Source organism: Rhamphochromis sp. 'chilingali' (genome assembly GCF_963969265.1).
Source record: "Rhamphochromis sp. 'chilingali' genome assembly, chromosome: 15".
Taxonomy (NCBI): Eukaryota; Metazoa; Chordata; class Actinopteri; order Cichliformes; family Cichlidae; genus Rhamphochromis; species Rhamphochromis sp. 'chilingali'.
In genome coordinates this window covers 16,381,407-16,401,440 of record NC_137942.1, presented here as the reverse complement: position 1 = coordinate 16,401,440, position 20,034 = coordinate 16,381,407, and the positions used below count along the sequence as shown (strand labels likewise).

Here is a 20,034-nt window from a genome sequence, read left to right as displayed (position 1 = left end):
TCTGATTGTTGGGGTTTTCTCTGTGTTACTGTATTTGCCTTACAATATAAAGCGCCTTGAGCCGACTATTGTTGTGATTTGGTGCCATATAAATAAAACTGAATTTAACTTTAGAGGACAGGAAAGTTTTTCTTTTTTTTTTATGGATGGGTTATGAGTAGCCTTGGGCTGCCCCAACTGCTGATGGCCACTTCAGCTGTAGCTATAAACACTAAGAGTGTGTGCGTGTGTGCGAGTCCACCGGTGCTGTCCTCTCTGCGCAGAAGCTCTGTGATTACTAACTGCTCTCAATTACAGTATTGTGTGCTGTTCCTTTTCGGCTCGGGGTTAAACTCTTTGCAGACCCCTTTGAAGTACTCATCCCTTTATCTCAAGCCAGAGCCAAGAATTTGGGGGAGGACAATGGAAAATGAAACCAAGAGGGAAGCTTACGGCAATTATCAACCAGGGCCATGAGGTGTAAGTCAGCTCTCACAGACAGAGAGGGAGAGAGAGAACAGATAAAGAGGCTAACCAATGTAGGACAGGGGGTTACTGTTTCAAGTTTGTTTGGTGTGTACACACTCCAGGCAACAAGCGACTGCCGAGAGAGGAAATGGAGGCCACCTCTTCAAAGCAGGTGACAACTGGGGGGGCAATGGTCTCTAAAGGAAGCAAGAAGCTGATGAGAGAGGTGCAGCAGTGTTGATGGTGGTGCAAGGTGTCCACACACAACTTAAGGAAGGACCAAGATGAGTAAAGGTGGAGAACGATGGAGAAGAACGGTGGGAGAAGTGCTGTTGTCAGCAGAATCAAATAGCATGCAGTGAGCTGGGGAAGATACAATTAAAGTGTGGAGTTAAGACAGGCTTTGAAGTTGGACATGGTGCATAATACCCTTAAAAGTTAAGGAAGGGCAACAATTCACCAGTTTGTTATGGGGCTGTTTTGAAAGAGGAAGAGGAGGAAGGGAGGGGAAAAAGAGTGCGAGTTGTGGAGGGGGTTTGTTTTTGAAAGGGTTCAGTTTGAGGGGAGTAAAGTTGGATTTCAAGCACCAATTGGCCCCAGAAGGATGTATTTTTTTTATTTTTTTTATTTGCAAAACAGAGAATGTAAAGTGCAAGTGGGAGTCTGCGCCTACGTGTGAATTATGATGATGGGGAGGAGTGTGTGAAAAGAACAGAAGTAGGGAAAGATAAACGTATCCCAGAGAGCAGAAAAGGGGAAGTGAGACAGGTGAAAGAGAAAAGACTATGAAATAGGCAGGGAACTGGAAGGTAGGGAAGACAGAGAAGAAATAAAAGAGGCAAAGGGGGGGAGCGTGTTGGAGGTTATTTATTGGTTTTTTCCCCTCGTTTTAATCCCATTTTGCGCTTGACTTTTAAGTCTAACAATGTATAGAAACAATGTCGGATGCACCGTCTAATCCCGTTTGGGCCATGAAGCTCACTCCACAGTGACAGTAATGACTTTCATTTCCTCTGCTGCTTGCACTGAAGCACCATGCAGACACTTCACAAGCTGGACGCCCCAGTTCTACCATGCTTGACAGGACAGTGATCCGTCTCTGAATCAGTCTTAACCTAACCCCCCCACTCATCCCTAATTTATCACTTTAACCCCGTCTTCCTCTTTCCTGACTTGGAGATGTAGGGTTCCCCCCTCCTCTGACCTGTGAAGGTGATTAACTTGCTCGTCCATTCATCAGATGCCAGATTTTATCTTTATCCCCACTTCCTGTTCCTCCATTAAAAGGGTGTGACATATCAACAGAGTGTGTGCCATGGCAACGGGGGCATGCTATGATGAGGGCTAAAACGCTCAACGAGTGTCTGTTTTTAACTCCTGGAAAAGTCTGATGTTGTTCATCTGTCAGATGTTAGTCCAAATCCAGAGAAGAAATACCAAGCTATCACATTGTCTGTGCAGGCAAATACACATGGCAATCAGATCAAGGCTGAGATACTTAGACATCCCCTTTTAGGACTGCAGCTACTAACAAGCACATCAAAACTATTTAATAATAAAACTCTTCTGAAACCACTTTTTAATGACAAAACTAAAAGAAGCCCAATTTCTGCTTTGAAAACCAATTGACATAAAATTTTATATCAACAGTTCTGGGTCTCCTTTTAGTTTCATAAGTTGACAATAACATTATGACATAATTCAAAAAGATGGCTGTCTGGATACCAACGTACGGCTCTTTTGCCTTCATAACTGCGTTAATTCATCATGATTCAACAAGTCGGTGGACACATTCCTCTGAGATTTTGCTCCATATTGACATGACAGCATCACGCAGTTGCTGCAGATTTGTCGGCTGCACACAACGGGAATCTTCTGTTCCACCACATCCCAAAGATGCTCTATTGGTTTGGGATGTGGACTCACTGAGGACATAAAGAGATGGACATGGACAGCAGCAATACTCATGTAGGTTTGGTGTTTAAACAATACTCAGTTGGCACTAAGGGGCCCAGAGTGTGCCAAAGAAATCTCCCCCACACCATTAAACCACCAGCAGCAGCCTGGACAGTCGATACAAGGAAGCATGGATCCTAAACTGTAGCCTTAGTTTCTTATTCTTAGCTAATAGGAGAGGCAGCTCTTCTGCTGCTGTAGCCCATTTGCTCCAAGGTCTGCCATGTTGTCCATCCAGAGATGCTTTTCTGCATTCCTCAATTGTAATGACTGGTTATTTGTGTTACTGTTGCCTTTCTATCAGCTTGGCCATTCTCCTCTGGCATCAACAAGGCATTGTCACTCAGAGGACTGCTGCTTACTGGAGATCTTCTTTATTTTTGGTATCTGTAAACCCTAGAGATGGTTGTGTGGGAAAATCCCAGTACATCGTGAGTTTTTGAAATAGTCAGACCACCATTCAACATTCAAAGTCTCTTAAATCACCTTTCTTCCCCATTCTGATGCTCGGTTTGAACTTCAACAGGTCATCTCCACCATGTTTACATGCCTACATGCACTGAATAGCTGCCATGTGATGGACTGATTAGATATTTGCATTAACTGAAAAAGTAAAACAGATGGAAAAAGACTAAATGTGGGCGGGTGCATGTGCTTCTTTATAAGCTTTATTGCTTAGCATTAATGCGCCATGTGCACCTTATTTAAACATGAATGGTGCGATGGTGTCAGCAGCGTCAGAGTACACAAAGTACTTGTGAGGATGAGGAAGGTGTAGATTCAATATAATGTGATGGAAGAGCTTTTATAGACCAACTAGATGATCTAACAGCCCTGCCATGCCAGTCATTCCCCCAGGACAGTGGGAGTACCGTGACAGCACAGAGAAAATCCAAGGTAAATTATCCAAAAGCCTGCAAAGGTTTGAATGGCTAAAAAACAAAAACAGATTCATTTTCAGGTCATTAGTGCCAGTTTTGCAATTGTCTACTGACCCATTATCACTTTAGGTAGAGAGGCTGAGCAAGATAAAAAGAAGGAGCGAGATATACCGCATACCCAGACAGAGACATAGGGCAAGTGGTACAGACAAAACCTCCCACACTGTCTTGAATGCATGGACGTCTGTCCCTCTGCTCAACCCACACGGCAGATCCGTGTCACAATCACACAAACACAACCTGCTGTGCCTTCTTCACTCCAGCCTGTAACCCACTTCTTCCTGAGATCACACAGCGGCATATCCTTTTCATAGCTCCTGTTGCGTTTGAGTGACAAGGGCCCAGGAAAAAAGGAGGGGAGGTGGAGTAGGTTGGGGAAGGGGGGGGTGGGGGGGCGGGATCACTGCCATAAATACAGAATCAACAAAGGTAAAAAACAAGATCGAAGACAGAATAAACAGCGTAAGTGAAACGTGTTGAAGGCGTTGTGTGTGTGTGTGAGAGAGAGAGACAGAAGTGCTGGCGATAAACAGGTTTATTTATGCAAGCAGTGTACAGCAGCCAAACGCCGGCCTCCTAGGGTCTGACTCACAATGAAGCTCTATAAAAAGACCCAGCTGCACGTATGATCACACACACACACACACAAGCAGCAACTTTGTCAATCAAACACTGATGTACAGTCATTCCCGGCGGCTTGTCACAAGGGCTGAGACTAAGGTATATACACGCACACGGCAGCCTGTTTGGTTTGCCAGCTACTGAATGTCCTCAAATAACCTCTCTGATATCCTAAAGGCGTAAAACACATACAGAAAAGAACAGTTTAAGGTTCATCTGCACAGAGAAACGGCATCATTTCAGATTCAGTGACATGCAGCACTTTTGATCTCGGCTGCGGCGGCATTTAAAATTCCCACGCGCTCGAGAAAACCCTCATTAGGACAGCTAAACACCAAAACCTCCAGCTGAAGCGAGCCCCGTTAAAAATCAGCCGGAATCTCAGCTGAACGAGCGTCACACATCAGCCGTGAGCAGCGGCGGAGGCAGCAGCAGCAGCAGCAAGGAAGAACACGGTGGATGAGTGCAAACCTCTGGAGCTGCCTAACTGCCCTTCACTGTTGTCACATAACAGTCCGCTTGTCTGATGTGGAGATAGCCGAGAGGAAGCGAGGGCTTTGATCCTTAATGGGGCCATGTCTGCTCTGTGGAAATGACATTCATGGCTTGTATTTACACAAGCACAATTATGGAGGTAATTTGGTTGGTGGACAATCAATTAGAGTGAAACTATGTCCGAGTAATAACACAGATTAAAGGAAAGGTTATGGCTGGAACCTATTTGGGTGTAAATGAGGAAAACGGGCTTCTGCTAAATAAGCCCAAGAACACACTAACCTTTAGATCTACAGCCAACCTTAATAGCTCCGTATGCTTCAAACAAAGTGCCCGTCTTATTGTCTAACCGCGTCTGCAGCCCTCTTTCTAATGACAGACTCGGGAGTGGGTGTTTGACATTTTTTATAGATGATCTTTATGCAGAGGTTAAACCAGATGTGGCTTGATCTCCAACTTTTTAAAAAAAAATTTTGCACCTACTTCTGTCAGTTCTCGTGTTTACAGTAAAAAAAATCACCCAGGAGACAATATCCGGGCGTAAAACATCTCTTTTTGGTGTAAAGGTAAAAAGAGGACGCAGATATTGTTACCGTTTGAAGCAAATACCCATCAGCAGGCGCAGGTTCAGGAAACAGCAGCTAATAAATACCACGTGTGTCGGCTCGGTTGCGTCAGTTACAGTGATGACGTCAATTTTGGGGTTAATGGGACTCTTGCTGATTCAGATTTTTAGTTCACTGTTACACTTCAATGGATGAGAGCAACACTACAACCATGTTGAATTTAATCCCCCCATGCCTCACACAACCCAAGTTTACATTCTTTCCTTCACGTTGCATGGTGCCTCGTGTTAATCCTTACATTTGTCATAATTACGTTGTTTATGTAAGGTTTTCTCTAAAGCTGCCTTAGTCGTGACACGCTGCTTAGTTTCTGTATTTATGTACCAAGGCTCTGTAGCTAGCGTGCAACCTCATAAGGCGCAACTATAAATCAAGCTGAATTTATACAGGCTCACTGTCACTTCAGTAAGTACACCTGTTTAACTGCTCATTAACGCAAATATCTAATGAGCCAATCAGCTTCTCAACACATTTAGGCGTGTTAGACATGCTGAGGACACCTGCTGAAGTTCAAAATCAGCATCAGAAAGGGGACAAAAGGTGATTTAAGTCAGCTGGATTGTGGCATGGTTGGTATGAGTATTTGATGGGATTTTTACACACAGCGAACAGCAGTTTTCAGGGAGAAAATGCCCTGTTGATGTTGAAACTGAGGTATGCAGAAGAGCATCTTTGAGCGCACAACATGTCGAACCTTGAGGCAGATGGACTGCAAAAGACCACACCAGGTGCCACTCCTGCCATAATATAATGAAACCCAGGCTACAGTTCACCTGGATAAGATTGGAAAAATGTTGCCTCTGATGAGTCGTGATTTCTGCTGCAAAACGCCAATGGTAGGGTTAGTAGGTTTAGAGCAGTGGAGTTGGAGTAAACAACATAAAGCTTGGATCCATCCTGGCTTATATCAATGGTTCACACTGCTGGTTGTGGTGGAATGTAGTGGGGGATTTTTTTCTTAGTACCAAATAAGAATCGTTTAAGCCTGCCTGAGCACTCTTGGCGATCATGTCCATCTCTTTATGACCACAGTGTGCCGATCTTCTGATTTCTGCGTCCAGCACGATAACGCACCATGTCACAAAGCTCAAATCATCTGGTTTCTTGAACATGACATTGAGTTCATGTTAGTCAAATGGCCTTTAAAGGCTGGAAATCTCAATCCAATAGAGTCAGCTGCAGCAAGTGAGAGATTCTGTCATGTCATGTTTCCAGAACCTCCAGTTATGAAGATTTAAAGCACTTCTGAAGGTAAGATGTCCTTAATAAAGCGGCAGATGAGTTTATATTTGAGCATTAAGAGTAAAGAGACGTGGGAAAGAAATACAATTCCTGTAGAAAATGGTGCAACAAGGACACGATTATGAGGTCTTTGCCCCCTAATCATGCTTTTTATTTGTTCTTGTTTCTAATGTCTCTGTAAAGCACTTTGAATCACCTTGTTGTTGAATTGTGCTATACAAATAAATGGATCGATGAAAGTTTTCTTTTTAAATTTGATCAAAGACACCAGCTGATCTACCTGAAATTTAAAGACTCAGGAGCTCAGTACCACGTCCCAACCTAACTTGAATACTGAGCAGCAGCCATGTTCACATACAGTCCCTGCTATTAAAACTTGTCTCTGTAAGTGGTTGGAAATGATGTACAAAGTACTTTCATTTGGGTTGGGTGCTCCCAGAGACACGAAAACCCTCGGCACTTTTTCTTTTTTTAAAACTATGCAATAATAATAATGCACTTTAACGTGCAAAACCCCAGACACTGTCAATGAGAGGAGAGGCAATGTAATTACAAACACCATGCAAACCACCCTTTCGCATACTTCCTTAGATGTACAGGCATGCGCTGAAGATGCTGTGTTGTAATAGCTATGTTTCCTCTGTGCACTTCGTCCAGAAACAACACGCTCTACAAAGGCTTTGTGCTGAAAGACTAAATTCCTGCTGGTTTGACACTCCTCTCTCCTTTCTGTCTCTTTTTTTTCCTATTCTTCTTCTCCTCTGTCTCTGCCTGGGCAGCAGAATCAGCACATCAAATAAATACAGAGCAAAGGGAATCGTGTTTCATTTGGAGACAGCGGGAAAAAGGTCACGGACAACGGCAACACGCGAACTGCGGGCGTCAGAAGAAAAGCCGTTCCAGTGCAAATACGTGCAGACGCCTCTCTTTGAAATCCAATCTGATTTAAGGGATTTAATAACACCTCTAAACTGTCCAAAAATCAATTCGAGCCCATGCATTCCTCACCTACCATACAGAGCACCCAACAGACAATGGCTCATTATGGAGCCACCAAATGTTATTATCATCAAAAAGCCTCTGAGCTGGAGACTTTGGAGACGGGGTGACCATTTTGCGGACTCCATCATCGGCTTGGGTTTGAGTCGCTGGTAAAAACACAAAGTGGTGCGCTGAGGCAGAAACACTGGGGCCGAGGACTGTAGCCTTTGGCCTGAGATTCAAACAGTCGACTTGCGGCGGTCTTTATCTGAAACAACCACAAACCCCCCCAACTACTCTTTACAGTTCAAATGGGGTCTTAAGCAGAAAGGCAATGCTAAACAGTGATGGGGAGATGGGATTTCAAGGTCTGGGACTGTACTTACACAGCTAATCTTGGTTAACATGCATTTTGTGGTCATTGAAAAACAAAGGCAATGGCACAGCTCCCCCTAAATAAGGGATTAATTATGAGGTATTTGAAGAAGATGAAAAACATGCTCGGAATAAGGAAAAAATAATAGGAGGACAATAGAAAACTGAAGCAAAGTGTTTTATTAAAAGCAGTTGATATATTTAAAAAAAAACATCAATAACATCAAGTTAATAATGATATGAAAAACAACAATACAAAAAGCTAAAAACACGAGAATTTTTTTTTTTGAACAAGACAAAACTAAAATCTGACAATGAATAAATATTTCAGATGTTAAACCAATGGAGAAAAAAAAAACAGTCTTTCAAAGTAAAAGATGACGTGGCAGGTGTGTGAAATACTCGTAACAGCCAACAGTGCTCACACCTGATCGGCGACGCCGTCCTTCATGTCCGGGCGGAAGATCAGCCTGACGTTACCGTGCTGTTACCTGTGCAGAGAGACACTCGTCGTAATTTCAACACAAATGCAAACCGGCTCTGATTTACTCACTCCTTACTGACTCACAGTCACTTTTAGGAATGAGGGCAGAGTGCAGGGAAATAACAGTTTTCCTGTGATCTGCCATGAGTGACAGTCCTGGGAGCATTGCGCACACAGACGTGAGCTGCGGCTGCGCTGTCATCGCTGCACATGTATATAGTTGCAAAAACATAAATGGCTCTTACAGTGTGATGGATGCAGGGAAAGCAATTAAAGCCCTTCAGACTGGAAGCTGTCTTAGTCAAAGACAAAGCTCGTATCTGCACCTTTAAAGCAAGGCAGCAGACTGATTATGATGTGTACTACACACATGCATTTCTGTAGGTTCAAAACCGGGGATGTCAAACGTAAGGCCATGGGGCTAGAATCGGTCCGCAAAAGACTCTAATCTGGCCCACTGGACAGCTTCAAAATATGTGACTCAATGCACGGATTTGGACCTTTTAACTGTATTTTCATACATTTTACACCATTTTCTGTTGATTTATGGTCATTCATATTACACCAAGGTAATTGTAAGTAAAGAGAAACAATGAAATGACAAAAAAAATCCTGGTTTTCCACTAACTTGTAGTCTTTTTTTTTTAACGGTCCACAGTAAACACAAAAACTTCATATATTATGATTACAGAATAGTTTGGGAACGAATTACCAGAACCTTTTCTGTCATTTTACTCATTTCTCATAAAGTTTTACTGCTCTGGCCTACTTCAGATCGACATGCTCACCTGCTGCTGCGACAGGCATCCAGGTCTTCCTGTAGCAAAGAGGCTCTCATCTGAAGGAAGTTAACCTGAAACAGAGAACGGCACGGGGTAATCTTCAACTCTTTCCACCATTATGACGAGTTTCGAAAACGAAACAAAGACGTGGTTTGGTGACCATTAGAAGAGTTTTCTATGTTTTTACAAGCGTAACTGCAAAGGCAGAGACCACCTTCACTAACTTCTAATTGCAAATCCAATCATATCCATAATCAGGCCTGAAACATGACCGAAACCACTCAGGTTAGAAAAGAGCATCAAAAGCTACTCCTAGTTGGCTTTCAAGGGGTAAAGAGTTCAAATATATTCAGTATGAAGGAAGCAAGAACTGGTTCATCAGGACACAGGAATTGGAAGTGGAGAAGGGTTTGATTGATTTAGGTCGGTTGTGCTTTTTTAGAAGAAAACCTCGGTTGTTGACTCCTGGGGTCACGACAGCGGGGGCCGGGGGTCAGGAGATTAGGGCAGCGGGGTTAAGGCACGCTGGGAAGATTACAGGCCCAGGTTAGCCGAGGTTAGGAGGCAGCACCGTTCTTTTGTTTGGCTACAAAGTGCCGGTTTATTTATGAAGTGTGCTTCGCTGAAGTGAAAATAAACTCCATCTACATTTACACGGCATCTAGAGCCTGGCAGAATAATCACAGCTCCAAAAGAATCCGCATTGTTCTGGGACTACCGTACTGGAGCCGAGGGTACATTCCTTTCTGTGGGGGAGACCTCAGTTCAAGTTCTAGCATTTCATTTGGCACTTCGCACTGGGAAAGTATATGCAAAACCATACCCAAATGTGGTTGGATGCCTCCAGAGACACGGAAACTCTCTGCACCTTTTTTTTTTCTTTCTCAAACTATGTAATAAAATAATGCACTTTAATGTGCAAAACCCAAGACACTGTCAATGAGAGGAGAGGCCGCTCTGGTCATGAATCGCATTTTATAAACATTTCTGATCGCAGAGCTGCGGTCTGTCCAATGAAACGGGATCTTGGAAGCGCTATTTGAACAAGGCAGGGGTTAATGATGAGAGCGTTTTATAGAGACCTGCACTGCACGCTGTTATTATTATTATTCCAACAAAATTATTTACAATGTAAATGCTGAGACAAAGGACACGGCTCGGAGGAGAAACGTACGAGTGCGGTTATGCAAAGGCTGACTGTTTGATCTGAGGGGAAGACAATGAGAGATTAACATTTGCAGAGAGGATCAGCAGGGTCCGAAGTGAATGCCGAGGCCATGATCGAGTGCTACGCCGAAACTGCACGGAAGAGAGGTCTCACTCAAACAAATAAGTCTACATCTAGTTTCATACAGAGGGCTTTACCTCAGTTTTGATTGATTTATAACAGAAGAAAGTGAAAACACACAAAATCCTGCAATAACAACAAAAGGAAGTAAACACTGCAATAGTTTAGTAGTTAAAATAAAGAGAATGCTCTCCAGATCTCAGGCAATGGCTTATGTCCAACCTGATCTGTGATCACTTCTACCTGAGGATGGTATATTGTTTGTATGTGTCTTTGTTATGTGTGGTTTGTTGTGGATCTGCATACGATCACTTCCATACTGTATAGTTTCATGGGACCTGCCTGGGGGTTAAGGATGTAAATCAGCAGATATGATCAAATCTGGCATGTTTGCAGCTTACATCCATTGTCTGTATATCTACACCCAGCAAACTAAATCCACCCAGCAGTACCATCTGGAAAGTGTCTGAGTGGCAGAAAAAAATCATTTTTCAGGATTACAATAATCTCAAATACAATGCCAATCCAAAAACACACAATGAAACATCGCTCTCAGTCATGGATTGCCATCCTCAGAGCCCAAACCTCGACATTATTGAAGCAGTGGGGGATCATCTTGACAAAGAATATGAAAGACAGCCAACATCCAAAGAAGAGCTTTGAATACCCTTGAATAAGCCTGGAGATCTATTCCTAAAAACTACTAACAGATACAGTCATGTTTTCAGTTTCTTTAATAGAAATAAAGAATATTGTACTCGTAAACATATATAGATTAGTATGTAATTACTAGGGGTGCAACGATATTCGTATCGATATTGAACCGTTCGATACAGTGCTTTCGGTTCGGTACGCATATGTATCGAACAATACAAAATTTGTAATTTATTTTATCAACTTTCCTTCTGACGATGCTGTCTGTGTTGAGCGCTCAGTGAATCTGCGTTCGACTACTCCGCCTAGGCTGCACTGTCGAGCGCAGATCCACTGAGCGCTCAACACAGACAGCATAGTCAGAAGGAAGAGCGCAGGGCAAGCTAGCAAGACACATGGACCTCCCCCACCCTCATTCAGATCTGGCGTTTGGAATTATTTTGGTTTTCATGTGACGTATGACCCTGAAGGTAAGCGAGTCATGGACTAAAGTAAAACAGTATGTTGGATGTGCCATGCAATGCTCAATTACATGGGTGGGAACTAGTGTGTTAGCGCAGTTAGCTCGTTAACGTGTTGGCCGTCTAGCCCCACACACGGGGCGATCGGCGGTAGCTCGTTAACGGAGATTTGCCATGTTGTGGTGTTAAGGTCATTTCAACGAGATTAACCTGAAAGCACTAGTGGGAACACAACGAATATGACTGCACATTTACGCCGACATCATCCTAGTGCAAAGACAAAAACAACAAGCATGCTACTAACTTTAGCCGAGTCATTTAGACAGCTGTTAGCACATGATTCTCCTTATGCTGCTGAGAATATAGCCCAGAAGAAGCGGATAGTATAGCTTTTATTTTGGAAAGAGACATTTCTCTGTAATAAACTCTCTTTTCCAAAGATGCATGATTCCTCAATCAGATACAGGGCTTGCAATATCGCTAGCCCGACGTCCTGGGGCTAGCGATTTTTTCAGTCGGGTTACCAAAATCTATCTCTTCCCTGCCCGTCGGGCTATTGTAAGAAGGAAAAATATATGTCAATGCTTTTGCATTCTTTCAGAAATGTAGCTGGGTAATTATGTCATTGGCATCGGTGAGCCACTGTCAATATGTGACATATTGAAATCGCGTTTGAATTTGCGCTTGTTTTTTTGCTTTCACTTTGCAATCGTGCGAACTGTGTATAGAGAGCGACAGCACTGATCTGTGAGTGATGATAATTTGTGCACCAATTCCTCTGACATCGTCTTATTAATCGTTAGCTTACTATGCAAACATGACAAGTGAAATCTCCCGCAGCTTAAACATGTGAGAGGTTGATCGCGCAGAGAATCACTGAGCTTATGTGAGTGCGTGTGTAAAAGCAGCAGGATTTATATTTGACTACGATGACCTGGATGACTGAGAACCTTCACAGACAGATATATATTTTAGTTCTGCTGAGCCAAATAAGACAGGTCAGGGTGAAGAAGTGACAGCCAAAGAAAAGCTTACCACAAAACGGAGAAGTTATGACAAATCAGACTATAAGGCAAAAAGAAAGTGCAGCTGTATGGTTTCATGGACAAAATAATTTCTGTGGCTGCGATATGACGAGCTAAATAACCAGGGCTGCACATAAGTGGTCCGCAGGTGCGCATTCGCTGTCAAAATAAAAAACACGCACAAGGGTTAGGGTTAAATTTAAAAACTGTACTTTTGAGTTAAAATATATATTTATAATTTTAATAAATGACAAATTAAAAAGGCATGAACATTTTATTTGTATCGAAAAAATATCGAACCGTGACACCAAGGTATCGAACCGAACCGAACCGTGAATTTTGTGTATCGTTGCACCCCTAGTAATTACATCTTCCAACAAACTGATGCACTCTCATAAACTTAAAAATAATCCATAAAAATGCAAAGGAGCAGCTGTTGGCTCACGGGAGCCACCATGGCGCCCCGCCAGCTTGAATACAGTGGCCGACACGAACATCGCCGCTTTGCCTAATGGTGTTTCATGTATGTGGCTAAAGACCAGCCAAGTGAAAATTTTAATTTGTGTCTACCACTTCAGATATAAAACTATAGAGTTATATATGAAGGATGGTACCCATTTCTCATTACATCCCCTCATTGTACGACGTTTTTTTTTCCTGCCACAGTGTCAGAGCCACTTCAAAGTTTTTCACTAATGCCAGCTAACAGCAGCTATCCTTAACTACTGACCTCAGTATCGCTCAGTATGAGTGTCATCAAGCTGAAGTGAGCTTCACTGACTCATCGGACACTATCAAACTCATTTCACCAAGTTTTACAACCTCCTCCAGAGTAAACAGACATGGACACATACTGAAAGCTGAGGTAAAGAGCTAAAGACTGTATATCCATTAAATTTTTTGCAGATGTCTTAACAAATCGCTGTACCTACTTCCCAGCTCAAGACTTTATAAGTTATAATGCTGTTAATGGAAGAAAATGAATGGATTCTCAATGAGATGTTCAACAGACTGAACACATCTTTCTTGCTCTGGCTTTGCCTCTATCAGATCAAACCTCACCTGAGCTTTCAGTGAGCTGATTGTGTCCTCCAGCTCCTGCCTGAGCTCCACCGGCATCAGACCTTTGATCTTCTCCTCATACTCCTTATGCACCATGGTTACCTGAGAAGACAGAGGTAGGAAAGATGCATAGTCAGCAAGAAAGTAAGGCACCACATTAATCAAATAATACTTATTAAGTAATATATAGTAATCATGCACTCTCTTGTTGTCTCTGATGCCCCAGAGACGCTCTTAAACGGTGTGTCTCAACTGGATAACAATTGTGGTATTGTTGCTGAATAAGTATTTCTTTCTTTCCACAGACACACTCACATGTATGCATTTTCAGGCCAAACCAACAACTCCCTTAGATGAGGCGCACACACACACACACTGTGGGTATCCCCTCTTTATTCATGGCTCAGAGTATTCCCTCGCTCTTCACAGCTCCTTCACATCTCCACAGGGGGTCCGCAGACTGACATTACTCGCTCTGCGCAACACCCCCTACTGGATGATAGTGACTACAGCGAGATCTGACACAAAGCACTTATGGGCTCAAGACAGCTGGGTTTGGAAAAGGACAGGGCCATGGTGGAGGGCAGGACACATCAAACGCAGCAGCAGCGGCTCAATAGCTAGCTAGCTATCTCCACTGGGGAGGACTGGAGGAAGTCTGTCTGGGGCTAAATTACACTCCACTAAACCAGAGTTTGATTATAGAAGTTGAAAAGGGTTTGGTTAGCGCAACCCCCACTTTTTACCCAGAAACACACATGTATGGACACACACGCATGCACGCACGCACACACACAAACGCAGATACACGCTTTAACAGTATTGTAAAAACATTTACAGCATTTTTTGAAGAGTCGCCGAATCAATTAATTCAGAGCTTGATGAATAGTTTAACAGAGCTCGGGGGATTAATTCGACCCGTGAAAAGCAACAGTTGTCCCCCTTCCTCCCCAACATATTTCAAGGTGTAACCAGGGGAGAGAGTCTGAGCATTTTAAATGACCATAATGTGTTTTACAGAGCCAAAGTCCACTAGCGTTAAGAATATGCCCACAATCCCCACCTCTCATCAGTCTTTCAAGTGAAGAGAGCGTGAATGAGGTGGTGGGGGCGGTGGGTGGATGGGGAGGGGGAAAAAAAAAAAGATTGGTTTCCCTAAAATAATCTTCCTGTTGTGGATTTAACTGATTGTTCTGGCTTTGGCTAATTAATCTTCCTGGGCACAATGAAAGGGATTGGGAAGCACTTCAAAGCAACCCTCAGTATAAATGATCCCAACATGAAGCAGCTCACTTTGTCTCGGCACAGTGTGCTGTAGATTAGTCTGCCACAACTTTGCCAATTTTTCAGGCTCCGTCTGCCCTATTCATTTGAAAGTGTTGGACCAATAACGTCAGGCTGAGAATCCATCAGTTTACAAAATTATGTCTTTTTTTTTTTTGTCCGCGCTGTGTGAAAATGAAGTCAAGGATAATTTGAAAGAGAGGCCTTTAAAAAACAAGGGCTAAAAAACCCAACAAAACAAAACTTGGAAGCTTTAATTTGAATGTTCAGGATTTTTTTTTTAAAAAAAAGGGCTCAAGCGAAGAGGAGTGCAGATTTTCAAAATGTCTGTCTCTATCTATAGCAGCTCCTGTAGTCATAACAAAACGGCAAGCCAAGACAAAACACACTTCACTACCTCAGACCGAAGCAATAAACAATGGTTGAATAAACACATCCCTTACCAACCACTCTGAATATAAGTCTTAGATTCTTCAAAAGCCAAGGTCCTCAGTGTTGCATTCTTGATTCATGTATGGTGCCGTCACCGCAGCAACGAGAAATCCGCTTTGCCTAAATTACAAGCTCCGTTGCGGCAATGCTGTCTTCGTTTTCTGTCCCATACATTCGGCAAGGCAGCAATAACGCATTCACGGCGGCTGGATGATGTACATACGGTCGTAAGGGCGACAAACTAGAAAAGTTCATGTATTATATGACACGGTAAGGTCATACAGCTTACATTCGCACCAACGACTTCATGGTTATGGCGCTGAAAGAGTGGCTGCAAGAGAAAATATTATTTGAATTTTCTGTTGCTGTTCCCATCATAAAATAATATGATGGGAACAGCACAGCACATACATATTCCATGAACACACAAACACAAAAATACACCTCAAATCCAGATGAATTATACCTGTTATACAAATTTCCAGCTGCATATTTGTCATTCTTGGATTGTCCTAGAGCAGCTTTGGATGAGTCACAGTTCAAAATAATATGTTTATCTTTCACCGAGCCCTTTGTGCAGCCCTTCAGTTCATCCTCTGAAACAAGATGTTTTATAGCTCAGTCACACACAAGATTAAAAATAGAAAAGCAGCCTGCATGTGATTAGGAAAAGTGGTGTTTTCCTGCTGATTGCATTGATCTTTTTTTTGGCTGCAAGTAGTTGCGGCGACTAACTGGTCCCCCAGAGGTTGAGGGTGTTGCACAACCAACTTTTTCATTGCAAAGCGATTGGACAGGTTGCCTGGTAGGAGGTAACCGACCTCCAAACAATAGTGATGTGACTCAGACTCACTACAATCGCTCTTAGACAGGTTGGTGAAGGCTTTGCAAATAACTGCCATCTAATTTATAAACACAAGCAGATTGCTAACATGCTGCACCGATGAGTGCCCATTGTCTATGACGCTTTTCTTTGCAATAACAGACTCACCATAGCTGGCTGGCAGCTGGTTGTATTGGATCTTATATAAAAATCAAAGTTTGCCAAGTGCTTATGTTGTGCTGCAGTTAAATCGTAACTATGTCACTATCTGTGGAGGAATTGTTGAATTTATGTTTCAGATCCAAGAGATTCTGGATGGACGCTAAATTCCTGTAGATGACAAGTTTGTCTTATACAAACAGATTACAAGTAATTGCCAACTTGATCTCATTTGATTGCAAACTGGTAGCAGAGCGACTCCATCTAACGGACTCGATTTTATTGCCGTCTTGATGCACTAAAGTCGCTCTGAAGACAGCAGCTGACTGAGAATAATTGCAGACCTGGTCTCCATCTTCAAAGCTGCCATTTCATAGGCAATAAGATTGCAAGTTAATTGCATAGCTTTAAATCAAATTTCTGATTGGCTGCCCCTCGTAAAGAGAACGTTTGAATAGCAGGTGATGGCAGTGGTGGTGGTGGGAGAGGCAGGGCTGCTGTGCGCCTGATGTCTATACTAACATTACAGAGATCCAAGAGTAGAAACTTGTGTACAATTTAGAGCAGCCTGAAGCCTGAGCTTTTGGCTCGCTTGTGCATACCTCATTATTTCAAACTTTGGCCATGTTTAATTTAAGCATCCACCACTGTAAGAGAGTACATAGGAGTACATAGGGAAAAGCATATATATAGGGCTCCTTTAACCTGAGGGTGTATTTCTGCTCTTTCTACAGTGTAGCAGACCACAACATTTGCCTTCCCTGATCTAAAGCTTAGCCACAGTTTACTATGCAACATGTGTGGGTGGAAGCAGGACTCTTTTTTTTTTTTTTTTTTGTTCATAACAACACATCTAACAGACAGCAGTTACAGCATAAAGCAGACAAGAATAGGTATAATATCAATTCAAATTTCTGACTCCACCATGTCTCACAATGGAGTTAAAATTCAAGACAGAAGCATCTAACTCTCCGCAGATGTCTGACTCGTTTCCTAAGAGACGCCGTTTCTTCGACTTTGCATTTTCCTGCCCTATCCGAGGTCCCTCTGCTTGCATCTCTCCTTTTCTTCACGCAAACACATTTTACTTTTCTTTCAACATGATTTTTGCAGCAAAGGCATGTTTATTTTTCTGACAGGTGGAAGGAGACGTGACGGCATCTGAGAAAAAAGGCTCCTCACTTATTAGGACAGATGTTTGATGCCTTTGAACAATACTGCTGATCAAACCTTCCATGAGGTTCTTTGGTCACTGACGGACTGTAGATGCAAGTGAATAGGAAAGAAAAGAGAGGAAGGGAATCACAGAGAGAAAAAAAGTGCGCCACTATTTTCCCTGAGCAATGAAAGGGGACGCTGACTTTCTAAAGAGAAATCTGGTTTCATCTCAGAAGCTCTTTGAGAGATGATTTTGTTTGTTCTTGATGAAGCGTGATTCTCTAGTTTTGAAGACTGTGAGGAGCGGCAGTCATTTTCCCCTCCCAGTCATCTTAAAATGACAACATTTCATCTATATATAGTCTTTAGATTGTGGTTTTGACTTTCCCTTGCGTTTGGTACCGTCACATGGCATGGTTTTTGACAGCTGCCAGCAGAAAGGAACAAGCCCTCAACACTTTCAACGTTCAAATGAAGTTTGTCACATTGTTGGGGAGGCTTGATGTATGCTAATGAAGTTGGGGTGTATGTGTGTGTGCACAGGCTTGCGTGGGACAGGTTGGGGGGTTGGAGGTGGAAGAGGGAAGAGGAGTGGGGGTAGCTGCTGGAAAGACATTTTTGATATACACCCTTGTTCCCGAGTGACAAAAACCTTGTCAGGAACAAGGGTGTACATCAAAAATGACGCCACTCACAAAGTTTGCGCCTCCACATCCACTGAGTTGGCACTCAGTGAGTTCACCAAGGAGCGATTTGAATTCAGAAACGCTTTGCTGCGAGAGGGAAAAAAGGAAACCGCTTCACAGAAATGAGGGAGAAAAAATAGAAGGAAAAAAAAAAGGAAAGGCAGAAGGAGATTAGAACTGGCTACAGATCTTAGTGAGGTTGTTAGAACTATGGGATGGATTGGTGGCTGCTGATGTAATGTGCCTCAACAAAAACAGCACACAGGAAAAAGGCTCAGCCTACAGAACTTAAGTTCAGCTCCTCTGCATTTTTATGTCTGCATCAATACTGAAAACAACTAGAGACATGATTTATTTTTTATTACACCGAGCTCCCGTGTTGCACAAGGATACATCTCTAAAACTTGTACAGTTCGCCATGCCCACTGTATCATTATGTATTTATACGAAGAGCTGTAGCCTTCAATATTCTGCTCCTGTCTTCAAGGAGAATTGAACCACACAGCGAGCTGATGATCTGCCATTTTAGAGTGGGGGAGCCTGCGAGGGCCCTGCTAGTGTAAGGCAAGCAACATCTGTGTGAAGTCTGGGCAGAAAAGCTGTTTTAGCATGAGAGGGATCGGATTACAAAGACACATCTTGGCAGATAAACCAGGGCAATATTATTGGTGTGTGGAGACTGGATACCTTTAGGTTTAATGGCAAATAAAAAACAATGCGCAGACTCTGTCCACAGCATCTCTAACACATGTATAATGTACATTAATCCTGATAGTTTGCATGCAACTATGTCGTTTTCTTGACCAAGAGCATTATATGAGGCAGGAGTCAATATATCATGTAGCCAGTCGCTTCCACGAAGGTATAATTGTGACAAGCTGCGCTAAGAAACGATGCTAATACGCACCTACAAACATTTTCGACAAGATACTATAAAGTTGCCGGACGCTGACAATGGAAAAAAAGACATTGTTCACATGACTTACAAATGCCAACATGGCCTCATAACCACTTATACTTCCACATAACTAACTGTAACCTACATTCTTGGTCATATTTATGGTAAATGGCCTGTATTTATATAGCGCTTTACTAGTCCCTAAGGACCCCAAAGCGCTTTACATATCCAGTCATCCACCCATTCACGCACACATTCACACACTGGTGATGGCAAGCTACATGTAGCCACAGCCACCCTGGGGCGCACTGACAGAGGCGAGGCTGCCGGACACTGGCGCCACCGGGCCCTCTGACCACCACCAGTAGGCAACGGGTGAAGTGTCTTGCCCAAGGACACAACGACCAAGACTGTCCAAGCCGGGGCTCGAACCGGCAACCTTCCAATTACAAGGCGAACTCCCAACTCTTGAGCCACAATCGCCCCACATTTACCATATTTATCCATAAGTTTGCTTGGTAGTGTACATTTTGTCATTTTGAGGGTCTGGGTCAATGTCTGCATGCCTGCAAGTCCACGGAGAATTTACATTACAATGCACCAACAATGCATGCGCACCAGGCAGTGGACTTCAAAGATGGCGCAGGAGGAATGACTCCTGGGCCATTAGACCTCCAGATGAGTTAGCTCGAGTGCTAAATAGGGAGGTCAAGACACTAGAAATTTAGTAGTTGGTACCAGTATCAGCAGAATTCAACTGAATTGAGTAAGGTGAGCAATCATGAAATAATGACCTTTTATACTTAAAAATAAATCCTTTTATTAAAACAGCGCGCAGACTGAAATGCTAGGATGGTTGACAAGTAGCTAGCTAATGTTATTACAAGATATAATGTCAGTTTCATTACATTAGCTGAGCATCTATGTAATTAGAGCTGCAGTAAACAAATGACAACGAACCACAGTCAGCTTATTTTCAGGGTTCTCAGCCTGCTTAGCCTCACTTAGGACCAACATTCATATACAGTAACATGTGCAGGTGCAAAACCTGCACCTGCTTTTGTTGGTTAAGGTAAAATATGTCAAGTAAAGAATGGTGTACAGCAACTGATTTTCAGATAACCATCTGTACGTCTTTCCTTCAGCACAGCACT

General features: G+C 42.9%; 1 protein-coding gene across 4 annotated transcripts in view; it reads right to left on the bottom strand.

Moving 5' to 3' along the window:
• Positions 1-7,854: 7,854 nt before the first annotated feature.
• cep112 (centrosomal protein 112) overlaps positions 7,855-20,034 on the bottom strand; it is a 145,306-nt gene continuing 133,126 nt past the window's right edge. For all 4 annotated transcript variants that reach the window (XM_080905363.1, XM_080905365.1, XM_080905362.1 and 1 more), the window contains 3 exons: positions 13,441-13,542; positions 8,957-9,021; positions 7,855-8,175 (listed from right to left, as the gene is read on the bottom strand). In XM_080905363.1, the coding sequence (XP_080761489.1) occupies positions 8,172-8,175; positions 8,957-9,021; positions 13,441-13,542 (171 nt within the window). In that variant the 3' untranslated portion in view covers positions 7,855-8,171. The remainder of the gene's footprint in view (positions 8,176-8,956; positions 9,022-13,440; positions 13,543-20,034) is intronic.